Source organism: Balaenoptera borealis (genome assembly GCF_965194805.1).
Source record: "Balaenoptera borealis genome assembly, chromosome: 15".
Lineage (NCBI taxonomy): Eukaryota > Metazoa > Chordata > Mammalia > Artiodactyla > Balaenopteridae > Balaenoptera > Balaenoptera borealis.
Genome location: NC_138871.1, coordinates 65,203,838 through 65,221,060, shown reverse-complemented (window position 1 = coordinate 65,221,060; position 17,223 = coordinate 65,203,838). Strand labels below are relative to the sequence as shown.

At 38.3% G+C, this 17,223-nt stretch overlaps 1 protein-coding gene across 12 annotated transcripts in view; it reads left to right on the top strand.

Annotated features, from left to right (window-relative positions):
- Positions 1–17,223, top strand: part of LTBP1 (latent transforming growth factor beta binding protein 1) — a 419,515-nt gene that overhangs the window by 314,511 nt on the left and 87,781 nt on the right. For all 12 annotated transcript variants that reach the window (XM_082356679.1, XM_082356680.1, XM_082356681.1 and 9 more), the window contains 3 exons: positions 3,108–3,230; positions 9,681–9,803; positions 12,325–12,447. In XM_082356679.1, coding sequence (XP_082212805.1) covers positions 3,108–3,230; positions 9,681–9,803; positions 12,325–12,447 — 369 coding nt within the window. The remainder of the gene's footprint in view (positions 1–3,107; positions 3,231–9,680; positions 9,804–12,324; positions 12,448–17,223) is intronic.

The window sequence follows — 17,223 nt, the reverse complement described above, 5'->3', positions numbered from 1 at the left end:
AATTATGACTGTAGTAAGTAAAGAATAAACACATCAGGGTCTCCTAGATATTTCAAAGCATTCTGCTTCATCGTTAATCATGGTAGTAGCCTGGTAAAATAGAAGTTTTATAAGTATCTCCTGAATGGTAATCTGCAATGCCTGTTAATTTACTTTAAGAGAAAATATGGTCTTAGAAATGAATTTTACTGTTATATTCTGCAGTCTTATAAATCACACTCTCTGGTGCATGAAAAATTAAAAAGAGCAATTGATACATTTTTCATCTTGTTAACGTTTTTGAAACCAAACCAGATCCTAGACATGACATTTTTACATCGCTGTTGGAATTTCCATGCCCAGTGTCTATGTTCATTGTGTCCCATTATTTATTTTGGCTCCAGTGTTTGGCTTCTTCTTTGAAGTAGTTTGCTTTCAATGTTTACAAAAGTGGACTCCCACAACCAAAGAAAGGATGGATAATGAGTCAGTCTGAAAGTGTTATTTTTGTTTGTAATGGAATAGGGTCACTCTACTATAATTAGTGATGTTGTGAAAGCAAGGCAGAACGCCTAGGCAGTGTCAGTTACTCGGCTGTTTTCCGTATGCATGTGGCATACACACACGTGCACACGCACAAGATCCCCCGTGCCTTATTTTGGTAACACTCTACTTCTGAATTCCATTGTAAAAAAGAAAAAGATAGAGTACAGTTTTAATGAAATGCAGTGCAAATGAATGATTGCTGACTTAAAACTAGGTCTCTGTTAATGTGCTCCTGATTCTCTGTTAATACTGAGGTGGAAAGCTGTATTGCTTTTGTGGCGAGCATTGTGAAATGAAATGGATACAATCAAGAGCCTTTTCCTTTTTATTGTTTGTCTGCCTTATGTATAAAATACTTTAAGTTGTAGCCCACTGTAAAATTAAGTATAAATTGTGATGCTGTGTATATTTTTGGCACTTTGTGGTTGAAGTTTTTTCTCTTTAAATTTTTGGTTATTTATGCTACATTATATACCTTCTTTCTGCAATATACAGTGGACTTACCCAGGGGCATTCAAATGGGGCACAGAACTCAAATTTTTCTTTTTGAATTAACAATATTCTAGTAGGAGCTTAATGAAAGTTTGTTGAATGAAATCAATGAACACTTAGATAATGATTATTGATATAAATGCTGTGTTAGCAAATCATAAAAACAAAGTCATGCCTTTTCTGTTTAACTGTTTCTATCTCTAGACTTAACTTTGCCTATGACAGAACCTTACAGTTTAAAAGATGGTCTTTGGAGTTAGGCTGACTGAGTTCAAATCTGAGCCATCAGTTTCTAATCATGTGGCCTTGGACAAGCTTTGAACTTCTTTAAATCTCAGTTCCGTCCTCTGTGAAGGGTTAGCCCATACGGATTTTGTTAGCATTAAATGAGAGAATATGTGTAAAGCCTTCAGTGCCTTCATACAATAAGTGCCTGATAAGGATTAGCTATTATTCCATTGTATATCTGTGCCACATCTTCTTTATCCATTCATCTGTCGATGGACACTTAGGTTGCTTCCATGTCCTGGCTATTGTAAATAGAGCTGCAATGAACATTATGGCACATGACTCTTTGAATTATGGTTTTCTCAGGGTATATGCCCAGTAGTGGGATTGCTGGGTCGTATGGTAGTTCTATTTTTAGTTTTTTAAGGAACCTCCATAGTGGCTGTATCAATTTACATTCCCACCAACAGTGCAAGAGGGTTCCCTTTTCTCCACACCCTCTCCAGCATTTATTGTTTGTAGATTTTTTGATGATGGCCATTCTGACTGGTGTGAGGTGATAACCTCATTGTAGTTTTGATTTTCATTTCTCTAATGATTAGTGATGTTGAGCATCCTTTCATGTGTTTCTTGGCAATCTGTATATCTTCTTTGGAGAAATGTCTGTTTAGGTCTTCTGCCCATTTTTGGATTGGGTTGTTTGTTTTTTTGATATCGAACTGCATGAGCTGCTTGTAAATAAAAAGAAACGAAATTGAGTTATTTTTAGTGAGGTGGATGGACCTAGAGTCTGTCATACAGTGAAGTAACTCAGAAAGAGAAAAACAAGTACCGTATGCTAACACATATATATGGAATCTAAAAAAAAAATGTAAAATTGATAGCTAGTGGGAAGCAGCCCCATAGCACAGGGAGATCAGCTCGGTGCTTTGTGACCACCTAGAGGTGGGGAATAGGGAGGGTGCGAGGGAGGGAGATGCAAGAGGGAAGAGATATGGGGATATATGTATATGTATAGCTGATTCACTGTGTTATAAAGCAGAAACTAACACACCATTGTAAAGCAATTATACTCCAATAAAGATGTTAAAAAAAAATAAGATTAGCTATTATTATTGTATCTGCCTCTTCAGCCTATACCCCACCTTCAAACTACCCATTAGGCTTATGTTTGTCCCCTAGGTTGTTTTTTTTTTTCTTAAATCACTGATTCAATGCCATCTTAGAATGTTTTGCCAGATTTTTTTTCACCTTTCTGTTAAAACTTTCCCATGGTTTTTCTGGATCATGAGTCATATCTCTTGCTTCGGTAAACGCTCACATTCTACTGAAGTTCATCAGTTCCCTAACTAGACCTCCACACGTCTGTGGTTCTTTGGAATATTTTATCTTGCAGGGGATGTTGCTCTACATCTATCCTCTCTTCCTCACCCCCCTCTAAAACAAGCCTTCCATTGAGTTTATTTGTAGAGCATGTTTGGTTCCTTTTTTTGAGTTACTTTGCAGAAAGTAAATTAAGCCACGGAACCATCATACACATACCTCATACCAGAGCTTCTCCTCCTCTTAAGGGCTAATTTGAAAGCTTATCTTAAAGAACCTGCCCCTCTTGGGAATTCTCTGGTGGTCCAGTGGTTAGGACTCCACACTGTCACTGCTGAGGGCCTGGGTTCAATCCTTGGTTGGGGAACTAAAAATCCCAGAAGCCGCATGGTGCGGCCAAAAAAAAGAAAAAAGAATCTGCCCCTCTTTAGAAGATCCACTATTTCTGTTTCTAACCAAATTCAACTTTATTTATGTTTTATTTCTTTTTTTCCTCTTTGTCTTTTTTTCCCCCTTTCCATTATACCCCATTCTTTAAGATGTGGATGAATGCCTGAAACCAGATATCTGCACAAATGGTACTTGCTCCAACCTCGAAGGATCCTACATGTGTTCATGCCACAAGGGCTATACCCCAACTCCAGACCACAAGCACTGTAAAGGTAAATACTGTGATCAGATGTCTCATTTTTATTTGAACTGCATTTAAAAACATATTAGAGTCACTAGCCTTAAAAAAGGGAAACATACTACCTGTCATTTATTTTGATTGAGCTACTTGGAGCACATTTTGGTTGACATCTTTGAAAGTGACTCCTCATGGTGATTAAATACAGACCCTATCTGTTTACATAGAGAAAAACAGTGTTTTTTTTAGAGAATATCTGTAAACCACAGATCTATTTTGTTTTTTCCAGTTATAAAAACGATACATGCAGTTGTACAACTCTGTGAATATACTAAAAACTATTGAATTGTACACTTTAAATAGATGAATTATGTGGTGTGTGATTTTTATTTCAATAAAATTGCTATTAAAAAACATGCATTTGCTATACGAAATGTAGCAAATGCAGAAAGGTAAAAAAGATAAAGTAATAATCTTTCAACCTCATTTATGGATATTCATATCTCATGGATATTTTATATCATTATGTTCTGTGTACAGTTTTCTATCTTGCTTTTTATCATTTAATAGTCTATCATGAACATTTTACATTTATTAATAACTCTTTTCAAACATTAGTTTTAAAGGCAGTGTAATATCCCGGTGTATTGCTGTGTCACCATTTTCTTGCTGTTCTTCAGGTGTTGAACAACATATTTTTTCCAGCTTCTGATTATTATGTAAAAATAAAACCTAACAGGCATCTCTTTAAAAAATAAACCTTTGCCTGAATTTTCGGATTACTTCCTTATTTATAAAAGTGGAAGAATCAGGCAAAATGTTCTGTGTTTAACTATTTCAATAGAGAACACTAATTTCTAATTTTAAAATATGTGTTTCTTTTGCTTCTAAAAGATTTAATATGTATTTTATGTGCTCATTTCCTTTAATAATTTCCTAAACACTTCTAATTATTAAACACTTATTTCATACATCTGTTAAACATTTATATTTCCTCTTTTGTAAATTTGTTAATATCTTTTCCCATTAATCAAGTTTTTAAGTCAATGTGTATGAACACTTTATATATAGGATATATATATATAAACCTATGTACAGTGTATATATTTAACATATACCGTTTTCTTCAGAATATTAGTGTAATTTGTCCAAGGTTTCGCTAATTTTTTAAATAATTTTTTAAGAAATTTTCATTTTTTCTGCAGTTAAATCTATGGACTGTTTCCATTCTGCTATCTTCCATCACTTTTATACCTAAAAGCATGCTCTTTCAAAGGGAGAAAGAGGAAATAAGTAAAAAAATTTTTCTTTACTGTCTCAATGAAAGTGAAGGATCTAAGGTAGTGATTAATTTATCACTGTGGTAGGGAAGCAGTAAACAGATACCCTACTACTGACCTGTAAGAATTGAAGCATCTTCCACTGGCAGTAGGGAATTCACAGACGTCTGGATTTGGTGCCTTATTCCTTCCATGCAGCAGAATACTATCCACTCCCAGGACAGCATATGAAGTAGGCACATCTCCCTTTTCTCCTGGTCCTTTCCCACATCTGCAACTTTCCTTCTGACTCCTTAAGCTGGGCATCTCCTCAGAAAAAGTTAAACATGAGAATCACTTGAAAGGTATTATATCTTCCTTACATACAGGACGAATGGTGGCTGAAGGTCTCAACATTAGAACCCATTGTTAATCTTTATTTGATTGCTGTATCTGGTTTATTGCCATAACCTGTCATATTACTTTCTCTTCCCAGTCTGCCTGCTTCTTTTCATCTGCTTATTCATAAAAACCCTTGTAATCGGCCCCTACTTCACATTCCAAATTTGTCACCACTGCTTTCTTCAATTTGCAATCTCTGTCCCATCCAACTGATGTCACAACGGCCCTGGGTATATTCTGTGCTTATTTTGACGCAAGTACTTGCTCATGATTATACTGCCCTGCACACCCATCTTCTTCCTCACTACTGACCTGAATCCTGGCTCTTCCAGGGATTCACTATACAACCTTGGATAAATAATCTCAGGTTTCCTGTTATCATGTCATCCCTAAAATTCGAGGATTGGACTCTCTAGAGGGAAAATGCACAGAGTAAATACATGTTGAATGAATGACTCATTACCACCATCTTCCTCTTGGCATTGCCATCCCAGATGAGGCTGCCCTTCTCTAGTCAGTCTCCCTACTACCTGTGAATTCACACCATCAATTGATGCCACCCCTAGGAACACTCGTATTTTCCAGCCTCTGGGGCACTCTGCTGGGCTGCTGCAGAAGCTTCTATTCATCCTTCCTTTCCTTCCTCTCAAGTGTATCAAGGAACCAACGTGTTCCAGGCACTGCGTATGTTACCAAGAGGCTGAAATCTCTCAAAGAACTATTACTCATTGGAAGAGATGCAAACCTGCATCAGATAATTGGAGACAGTAAAGTACTAAGTAATGAAAGTTAAGTCGTCAGTGATGTCATGTGAATGTCATGTACTCCTGACATTATGTGAGGACCAAAGCACTTCACCTCTGTGCTATTCTTTCCAAAAACCTGTAACCCCAGTCTTAATCATGAGAAAAACATCAGACAAGTCCAAATTGGGGACATTCTGTAGAATTCTGGCCCATATCCTCAAGGCAATTGACGTTGTCAAAACAAGGAAAGACTGACTGGAGAGATGAGACACCTGAATATAATGTGGTCCCCTGGATTGGATCCTGGAACAGAAAGAGGACCTGCATGGAAAAACTGGTGAAATCCAAATAAGTCTGGAGTTTAGGTTTTTTTTTTTCTTTTAAAAGGCAGTATGTCATATTCTAGCTGTGATACTCTGAAGCTGTGTTAGCTTGGATAAGTTATCTCATTTCGCCAAGCCTTACTTGCTCATCTGCAAGAAGGTAACAATAATGGCACCTATGAGGGTTGATGTGAGGATTGCATGAGAAAATATAGGGTAATGAGATATCAGAGATAATACATGGAGGATGAGATATAAGGCAGGGACAGAGCATGACATTTTGTGGTAGATGTTGTTATTCACCGAATAATAGGCATGTACAAAGTTCTGCTGAAGCCAAGAAGTGTGTGACTAATTCTGATTGCTTGCTTCTGGGAAGGCTTTGCAGAGGTGTCGCTATTTAAACTTGGTCTTAAAATATTGAATACAGAGGGGAGAAAACCTTATAGGGCAGAGGAAACAGCACATATCAAAGCTTGGAGATAGGAAAGGGCTGTTATGTCTACTTGCCATTTAAATTTGCCCTCTACTCTGATTCTCCTGGTGTCTTTCCATTACAGCCTGGGATAGGATCAGGCAAGATCCCCATCTGGAGAAACCTACATATGCACTAGTTGTTTTCCTTACTCCCCAATCAAAGCCTTTCCTTTTTACAGTAACAAATTGTATAACATCCTTTTTCATTAATTATTTCATAATCTTTCCCAAACGACCTCAGTTCACAGATGTCAAGTTTACCCAGATCATAAATCTGTTTTCCAACATTGCAGTAACTCTGCTAATTTCACTCTGTTGATAGTCCTAAATATTGACTGTGTCTTCACCTCACTCAATGTACTGACAACTCTTTTCAGGTTGTAAATACATTATCTAGTGTATTAATCCATTACTTATTTGTATCTTTTTGTATTTCTTTGTACATTTTAGTGCTGTATGTACTAAATGTATAAATACCTAGAGATAGTCTCTATTTTAACTCTGAGCAGGACTTACCATAATAATATGTGCAAAAAGTCCATAAAGAAATACCTTTTGGGACTTCCCTGGTGGCACAGTGGTTAACAATCTGCCTGCCAATGCAGGGGACACGGGTTCGAGCCCCGGTCCGGGAAGATCCCATATACCACGGAGCACCTAAGCCCGTGCACCACAACTACTGAGCCTGTGCTCTAGAGCCCGAGAGTCACAATTACTGAAGCCCGCATGCCTAGAGCCCATGCTCCGCAAAAAGAGAAGCCACCACAATGAGAAGCCCACACACCGCAATGAAGAGTAGCCCCTGCTCGCTGCAACTAGAGAAAGCCTGCATGCAGCAACGAAGACCCAATACAGCCAAAATAAAAAGAAATAAAATAAATAAATTTATTTAAAAAAACAAACAAATACCTTTTGTGAAGAATAATATTTTCTGTTCATCTCTTGGCACAAGAGAGAGAAGACATTTGTCCTGCATGCCTATTTTATTAGAAAGTGTTCTTTTGTCATAGGAATTTTGTCCCTCATCAGAAAAGAAAAAATTGCTTTTTAATGTGTAGAATTATGCTGCCTCTGTTCCCCTGTGTCCTTTTAAAGACCCAAAGATCACCTCATTCAAGATAACAGAGTTGCCTCGAGTTTTTCCAAATATGTGTATCATTACTTATAATGAATTACTTCTGACAGTCTTCCCAACATAAATGAGTAACTTATGTAAGATGTCTGGTGTATCCTGACAGTACTTGGAATGGAGGGTGTAGTCTTGCTTCAAACATCTTCACATGGGAATGCTTAATTTGTCATCTTCTTTGAGAAAGTCAAAAAGAGGCCAAAGCATTAAAAATGTTGTCAGACATTACGTGAGATCCAACCAGCTACATGAGCTATTGTTGGTCTTAAATTCTTGAACTGATGTCTCAAGTATTTTATAGAATGTGCTGAAAGAAAACATGGTGTGGGCTCGTCTTTGCTGTCGACCACTTGAAAAGCTAGTAGTCTGAGAATGCTGGAAAGGTGTGAAATCATTCGTAAGACAAAATTCTTATGTAATTTCTCTACTGGTAGTCAACAGTTGACAGCCAGGAATTATATATAAACAAAAGGGATCAACTTCACAATAAGTGAAAGAAAAGTTTCTAGTAAACTCAAGTAATTTCTGCAAGAAATTAAATCAGAAACAAATTTCTGAACTCCAGTTACATTAATAGTCAATGTGAGCTTTTTCAGGAAACATAACCTGACACCTTGCTTGCCTGAAGATAAAATTCAAAAGGTTAATGCCTCACTAGAGGTTAAGAAATGCAACTTTGCTCAGGAAACAGATAATTGTCAGTAATACTTGAGGGAAAAGACTGCAGTTAATTGAGTTCTCCTGGCAAAAAACTTGTAGATGCAAGGGGGGAAAGTGGTGGAGGAGCGGGGTGGTGGTGGGGGGTGAGTTGGGAGATTGGGATTGACATGTATACACTAATATGTATAAAATGGATAACTAATAAGAACGTGCTATATAAAAAAAAATAAACTTATAGATGCATTTTAAGTAACAGGATATTTTCAGAAGGAAGTACTAGTCAGACATTGATCTTTAGGACGTTATTTCCTTAAAACAAGTTCTGCTCTTTTAAGATCAGGACTCCTCTCTCCCACTCTGAGTACAGGGCTGGTGTGTTTTCATCCATTGTCTCCACTAATCCTCACAGCAAACCTGTAGTGGAGGCGGTGAAGCTCAGTCCTACCATAATTTAATAATCATAAACTCTTACAAACTGACTAGCTATTCAGCAGAACATTCTGAGGCTGTATCCACATAGAGAAGGCAAGACAACGTTATCTAATTAGATCAGACCAACCTGACAGCCAAACAAAAACGTTTAGAAAACACGCGCTGCTTCTACCACAAGTGTTCAAGTTATTGAGGAGGCCAGGCTTTTCTTCATTCGTGTAAATTCATATCCACGACTAGGACACTTATAAAGAATTATGTTCTTTCTCAGTCAATAGCTCTATGTTTATTCAAGGCATTTGAAAAAAAATCCTCACTCATCACTTTCTCCTTAGACATTCCAACATCTATCATCAAAACATTACCGTGCCTCTTGGCTTTCCTTGTTACTTTGAAAATGAGCTCAGTGTCCTTTAACACAACTGTTTGACCTTATACTTTTCCAGGTTCTTCTAGTACAGTAGAAATGTTTATTTCCTCCCGTAACTGCCTCCATTATGGTTTTGTTTTTTAAATTCTTGGGAAAGTTTAAATTCTGCCTTTTTTCTGCCTTCTACAGGCCTGCAAACTGCCTCGTAGCCATTATTTTGTGCTGAGGTTCTTTCTTTTTCCAACTCTAAAATATTTCATGTTGTGTTTGTGCTGTATCCAAAGTATGAGAGAGAGAGAGAGAGATGGCAAAGAGCTTGATGTTGTATTGAAAGCAATTTTACTTCATCATAAATTTATCATCTATTTGTAATTATTTCTTTTCTACAGTTCAGCATACTGAGGTTGATGTGAGGAACACTGGTGGGCTGATTCAAACTAAAATGTAGAGTGCCTCACCTAGGAGAAGTACTATTATTTTTGTGATAATAACCCCAGAATGCATTGGAAAGGGCAGAGCCTTTTTTTCTGCTTATTAAGAATTTTCTACTGTGGGTCATGCCTTAAAAGACCAGCCTGGAAATGGAAGGCTTTGAGGACAGTAGCTTGGTTTACAGTTTCAAACTTTAGCTAATGGGGTGTTTAGATATAAGAACTAATGTAAAACAATTGTCATTGTGTTTACAGATGTTGACGAATGTCAGCAAGGGAATCTGTGCATAAACGGGCAGTGCAAAAACACCGAGGGCTCCTTCAGGTGTACCTGTGGGCAGGGCTACCAGCTGTCAGCGACAAAAGACCAGTGTGAAGGTAGGAGTGTGGCACCATGAACTACTGTGATTGCAGTTTAAGGCACGTGCCTAAAAAAAAAAAGTGCACTCAGTAAAGTGAGTGGGTTTTGAGAAACTACCTACGTGATTGTTTTATTGCGCCAGAAATCAAGGGACTTACACTTAAGTCAGGAAAGTCAATGAATCAGGATGGAAAAAGTCTAAATTTGAAAACTAAGGTATTAGTGATCAGTGGCTGGGCATTACTATTGGAAAGAAAAATGGTTGCTCTCTGTGTAATTCCTTACTTGCAGAAAATCGATTGTATTAAAATCATTTGAAAGTTTCACCTAATAGGATTAACACTTAGAAGGGAATTATGTCAGCCTGGTACTATGTTTTGGAATATTAATGACCTAGTTTTTGTATGCACTGAACTTTTTAAAATTCTTACTTTAAAAATAATAATCACTAAACAAGACTTTTCAGGAAGACTGAAATAGCATCCCCCTTATACTCAGGGATAAAGTTTGTGAAATATACCCTGTTCCTACAGGTGATAGTGAGGATTTTGGACCTCGCTGGGATTGACCTTAGACTTAAAAAAAGTATTTTTCTTCATTGAACTTCATACAGAATTACAGATTAGCCCTTCAACAACACATGTTTGAACTGCATGGGTCCATTTATACGCAGACTTTTTCAGTGAATACTTAGTAGAATACTACACGATCTGTGGTTGGTTGAATCCTCAGATGCAGAACTGTGGAGACAGAAGACCAGCTGCCAGGTTAAATGCGAATTTTTGACTGTGTGGTGGTTGGCACCCCTAACCCCCTCATTGTTCAAGGGTCAACTGTACTTCACTTCCCAACAAGTATATGCTTCCTGAGCTTGAAAATACTATGGTATCAAAAAAAAGAAAAAAAAAATACTATGGTATCACCAGTGACAAGCACAAGTGTCCAGAGTTCCTGAAAAGAAATGTCATTTAAACGACATTTATTTAAGAATACACACTGTACACGATCAGTTGTTTTATTATAGGGAAACAAATCATATCCATGTCTGTATGTAAACTTTAGATATTTAATAAGTAGAAAGGTCTCCTGAGGTAGTGTTATAAAAAAGACAATGTATGGTGGTCCTACAAAGGGATCTACCAATATTATCATAACCTTCTTCAATTATCCCTTTCTAGAACATAGAAAGTCATTATAATACCTAATCTAGAGGTGAAGAATGATCAAACACACACAAACACACTCATGTACACAGATAAATTAAGTAATTTGTTCTAGATTCTAGTCCCTCTCAAAGTTTTTATACTTTATTTAATGCATCCTGACCTTTACAGTGTGTGTGATAAGAGTAGAGGTCCACACATAATATAATAAGGCTATCGTGTTCATAGTCCTTCCTTTTGAAGAGCCAGTGATGTCACTCCTAGAGATAAGTCGGACACAGGAGAATCACCCACCAGGTTAGAAATAGGGGCAAACCAATTTTAGGTGCTAAATGCCAGGATAATCAGAATGGTGCTGTAAGCAGAGTAGGATAGAGCAGTGGTGTAGGGTCCCTGTGGTGTTAACTCTTGCAGAATCACATTGCCAGAAGTAGATACACATACACAAATGTGATGAATAAAGTTTATCAGCAAACAACATGAAATAAGTGCCTGCTGATTGTTGAAACACTAGGTCATCTAAGGAGTAAAAAAAGATGTGGTAGACATAGGCCCTGCCTCAGGAAAGTCAGAATCTAATGGTGAAAGTAAATGATGGAATACATGCAATATATTATCATGCCTTTTATGTGTGGATATGATGCAGGCACGTGTGTGAGCCTGAGCTCAGGATTGTGGTTACAGAACAAATAATCTCTAAGCAGAGGATGTGTGTGTCAAGCAAGAGAGATTCAGAGGCAACGTAGGTATCAAATGGGCTGAGAGCAGGGAAGGACCATTAGATTTGCCCAGAAAATCATTGAGAGAGAGAGAAGGTGGAAGCCTGATTGCTAGGGGTCTAGAGGGTAAATTACTGAAAAAGAAGACATTCATGCCATGACACTTTTCAATCAGGGGGGTCAGCAAACTTCTCCTGTAAAGAGCCAGATAGTATATGAATATGTGGTGCTATTTTCCAATAAAACTTTATTTATAATAATAGGCAGTGGTGGGCTGTAACTTGCTGACCCCTGCTTTAGACTATCACAGGCCGTAGTGCTTTTAAACTCAGAGTGTTAAACTTGAACCTATAGAAGGAATTCCAAGAAGCTTCATTGTGATTCCCAGATTACAGCCAAGTATTTGCCCCTCATCAGTGACCAGTGGAATTAATATGTACAGATTCTTAGCTCATTGCTTAAAATTTTAAGCTCATCTGGTTTTCCCTACTGGGATATTAATGAGTGACCTTTTACTAGAGGTCAGTTTGAGTCACATAATGAAAATTCTAAATTAATTAGAAACCAGATAGTTTATAGACCTCCTTTACATGAATGATTAAAAACTGACTTTTAAAGCACCACTTCTAAGTTTCTTTTTACTCTCTTGCTCACAGATATTGATGAATGCCAGCACCGTCATCTCTGCAGTAATGGGCAGTGCAGGAACACGGAGGGCTCCTTCCGCTGTGTTTGTGACCAGGGTTACAGAGCGTCCGCCCTTGGAGACCATTGTGAAGGTGAGAATTGCTCTTGATTGCAGAATCATAAAATGTGAGAATCAGGATCAGGGGAATCTGGACATCAACTTGGCCTCTGTCCTTGACCCCATACTTTTGACTTCACAGTTGAGGACACTAGGTCCCTGCAAGATATTTTCCCCATGGTCACACAATTTGTGCCAAGAAGTGCATAGAATCAAGGTTTTCCTTACACTACTCAGAGCAGTTATGCCAGAAGAATTATGCCAGCTAAATGAGTAAAGAATCAGTTTAACTCTTCTCAGCTGTGGATGGTTTATCCTGGGTGTATAGTTCTGTATAGCATCCATTGGGATGCAGGACCAGTGGTACCAACGATCCAAGTAAGTAAAGACAAGTTAATTTTCCAGATAAATGTAAAGTTTTTTAAGCCGGACTTTAATTTTGAGCTTTTCACATAAAATATTTCTTCAAGATAACCCACGTGTACAGCATTATGAGTTGTTAACCACTTTCACTACCTGCCTTGGCTCAGAACCCCTCTGGGTGGTCGGGGCTGCTGAAGCTGCCTGTCACCAGCCTGTCACTTGTGAATTCTCTGTGTTCACTGTGTTTTTTTCCCACTCATCTGCTGATTTGCTGCATTTAGACCCTGTCAGTTATGAAAGCAGAAATGTGAACGTGGCAGGGTTTGCCTCACATGGTGAGGTAGTGGCTGCTTGAGGGTCTGAACCCCACCTTTGAGAGAAGAGAATGAGCTTTTCAGTGACTGGTTTTGTGGCACATGCTTCAGTGGCCCCAGATACTTTTCGACTTTTCAGTCCCATTGGTTGGGAAGGATCAACTGTACTGTATCCTTCTCTTCTGACCAGAGAACTTGGCTCAGACAGTCACAACCTGTCTGGAGGGCAATTGGTGCTGTTTCAGAGGTGTTAAAATGTACATTATTGTTGAATCAGTGGGTCATCTTCTAGGATTTTATCCTAAGGTAATAATGTTTTTCAAAGAGTTAATACAACCAGTGAAAAGTTGTAATCAACATACCTATTGAAAAAATAGGCAAATGATCAAGTGATAAGTCATGATAACAATAATAATTGGTTGTCTGAAAACTGTGGATGGGGAACTCTACAATATATGAGTAAATGTTGATGATTCAACATCGTGGCAATGCAAGATGGAAGAGGCAGTCGTGTTGCTGGGAGCCAGTCATGGAAGAATCTATTCTAGAAGTAAGTAGGTGGTAGGGCACATGCTAAGGCACTGAAAACCTACACTGACCACCAGTATGTTTTTTGCCCTAATTCCTGGCCTAGCCAAGAGGATAGCCAGGCCATTGACTAAGTCTTGGGTAATGAGTGCTTATTATAGGACATGTTCCTCTATTTTGGCTGTTTTAATGTGTAACCATTTCACCAGAAGTCCAATATTTTTATTCTAAAACCATCCATTTCATGAAAAGCCAAATAAAAACTTTTCCCTGGCTTGCTTGTCATTATTAATATATATGTTCCGTAAGAAAGCTTCTTTTTAAGTATATAATCAGACTCTTTTCTCTTCAAGTCAGGACTAATTTCCCTAGTGTCTTAGGTTATAAATAGGACTGGAGTCTGAATTAATTCAGAGCTCCCTTTGAAACGATATTAGCACTTCAGCCTGCTAATTCCCAACTAGCACTGTTTCTGACCCTTCCCAGTCTTATGTGGCTGTAATTAACTGAGCTGTGACGGCTCACATGCCTTTCACAGCTGTGGGAGGAAGAGCCATCTTTCTTGTTGGCATTTCTGTTTACACGTGTGATTTTCCTCTCCGAACTCTGGCAGAGACTTGTTTTCTTACAGCGTTATCCTGCAGTCCTGCTGGCCTTCTCATGGAGTCAGAATCCCAAGCATTGTGCTAATTTCTGTGGGCAACGTACGCCAGCACACTCAGTAGCCACTCAGTCTGTGATTCTGGGTGGCCTCAGTTGTCCTGGTTATTAGAGGTCTTGGCATCTCAGCCTTCAAAGGCTCTGCCTCTGACTTGTTTTCCCTCCAGGCACAGTCTCTGCTTCCATGCCTACCTTGGCATCTTCCCCGGCCCCTTGCTGTGGTTGCTCCATGCTAGTCCCTTGCAAAGCCTGAGAAGAAGATTCATGATTTACTCTGTCTTCCTATGGCCCTTCTCTGTTGGTCATTTCTTTGCAGACCAAATGGAAAAAGGGAAGAAGTGCTAGTATTTCTTATCTTCTGCCATTTCTTTCCAAGTCAGAGTCATCCATTTATTCATTTATGCATTCATTCAACAAAAATGTGAGTGTCAAGGATGTGCCAGGCACTGTTCTAGGTACAGGATATACAGCAATAAACCAAACAGACAAAAAGTCCTGCCCTCGTGGAGCTTACATTTTAGTGAGGGAGATAACAATAAACATGATAAAGAAATAAACTATATAGTTTGTTAAATGACAGTAAATGTTAAGGGGAAAATTAAAGTGGGGTACATGGGGGGTGCTGAGAGAGGGAGGGAGAGTGATGGTCTTAAATAAGTAGGCAAGCAGAGGTTAGCATGAGATGATGACATTTGATTATTTCTGGGGGAATGTTCCATGAAAAGGCTTTGTGGAGGAGATTAGGAGCTTGACTTGGGCATTTTCAGTTTGTGTTGCCTACAGTGGGTATCCAAATGAAGATATCTGAAAGGCAATTGGACCTATGTGTTTGGAATTCAGGGGTGAGTTCTGAGCTGGGATTCATCAGCACGTAGACACTGTTTAAAGCCATGAAGTTGGATGGGATCACCAAGGGAGTGACTGTAGCTAGAAGAGAGAAGTTGTCCAAAGACTGAGTCCTTGCCCCTCATTTATTTAGAAGTGAGGAGGTGATAAGGAACAAGCAGAGGGGATTGAGAAAAAGTGGCAAGGGAAGGAGCAAAACCAGAATCCAAGAGAAGAGAACATTTCAAAGAGGGTGTGATGAGCCTGGGTCAAACATTGCTGCTGGGCAAGGTGAGGACCAAAAGTTGACCATGGCATCTAGCCAGGTGGAGGTCCTTGGTGACCGCCAAAGCAGTCTCAATGGAGAGGTGACCACGACTGACTGTTGCTGTCCTTAAAGCCTGGTGGCCAACTCCTAGAAGAAATTCCTCTTTCATATCACCCTCGTCGGTGGTATCAGACGATCCCACATTGGGCTCTCTTAATGTTCCACCTACTCTTTTTTTTGCTTTTGAAGATAGAGATCTTGCAAAATTTTTAAACTAAACCAGACTGTAACATAATGCACTGAGTTTTAAAATCTGTACAATTATTTATAAGCATTTAAAATGCTTCCTTTTACTCTCATATACATTATTTCTCTTAGATTTTGGAAAGTGAATGAAAATTATTTTAGGATAGGGTGAACAAAGCTGACACATTTCTGTTATGCTGAGGCACATATATTGGTAGTAGAGTGTTGCTCCTGAAATTCATATCCTCAGGATTCTACTTGCTCTATTTTGAATTGAGATTTTTCATATAATGCTAATGATCAAATGTGCCTTTTCTTATTTTGTGGTCTCAGTTTCCGAAAGAGCAAAGAAAGAGAGGTAAATCTAAAAATGGACCTCCAACTCAACACCTGTTAGAATGGCTGTGGAGCTATTAGAATAAATATGGAACAGTTGGAACTCTCTTATCTTGCTGGTGGGAATGTAAAATGATACAGCCACGTTAGAAACTTCAAAAGTGAAACCTACTATGGGACCCAGCCATTCTATTCCTAGGAATTTACTCAAGGAAAATGAAAGCATATATTCACACAAGGACTTACACATGAATGTTTATCAAAACTTCATTCATAATAGCAAAACTGTAAACAGTCCAAATACTCATCATAGGTGAAGGGTAAACAAATCGTGGTACATTCATACAATAGAACACTACTCAGCAATAATGAGGAGAGAGCTATTGATACACATGACAACCTGGATGACTCTCAAAAACACTTTGCTGAGCAGAAGAAGCCAAACAGAATAGGGGTACAAGTAACCTTTTGGGACAATGGAAAGGCCTATACCTTTTTGGTAATGATTGGTCCAGGTTATTCCTTTAGTACATGTTTTATGGCAAAGATCCATAAACAGTAGACTAGAATATCCCCATTTGGCTCAACCACTTCAAAATCATGAAATAAGCAGAGAGTTGGGGCTTAAGAATTACTTTCACAGAATTTATATCTAAAAACCTATTCTCAATTAAATTTGGTTCCACTTTTAGGAATCTTGATCTACCAAAGGTCAGCTAATCAGTGAATAAAACCTTTGTTGGCATAGGCAGGCTTTGCAGGAGACACTTAGTCCTCTGTGCTATTATCTTTCTTAATTGTGCATGATGGTTCCTTTACGGATTCTTTCACAGAAATTATAACGCCTAAGGCATTAGATTAACAGGAATGGAGATTTTAAGGTCAGACTGGAAAAAGAGACAAAGGAAAATATCACCAAGCTTTATGTTTGTCACTACAGAATGACTTTCTTACAAAGGTGTGTCATTAATTCCTTAAAAAACATTGCATTTGCAATGATGTTAAGAATCCAACAGTGGATCCTAACAGATATAAATTGATACAGAAATGCCTGTGCCTTGATTGTGATGGTGGTCACAAGAATGTGTCTACACTTGTCAAAACTCATTGAACTGGACCCTTAGACACATTCGTTTTATGTACATTATACTTCAGTGAAGTTGGAGAAACACACTAAAGAAGAAGTGATAAATCACTTTAGTTGTGACAGAGTCACATCAGCCTTGTTTTACATTTTAGGATCAAGTATTCAGAAAAACACTTTAAACAT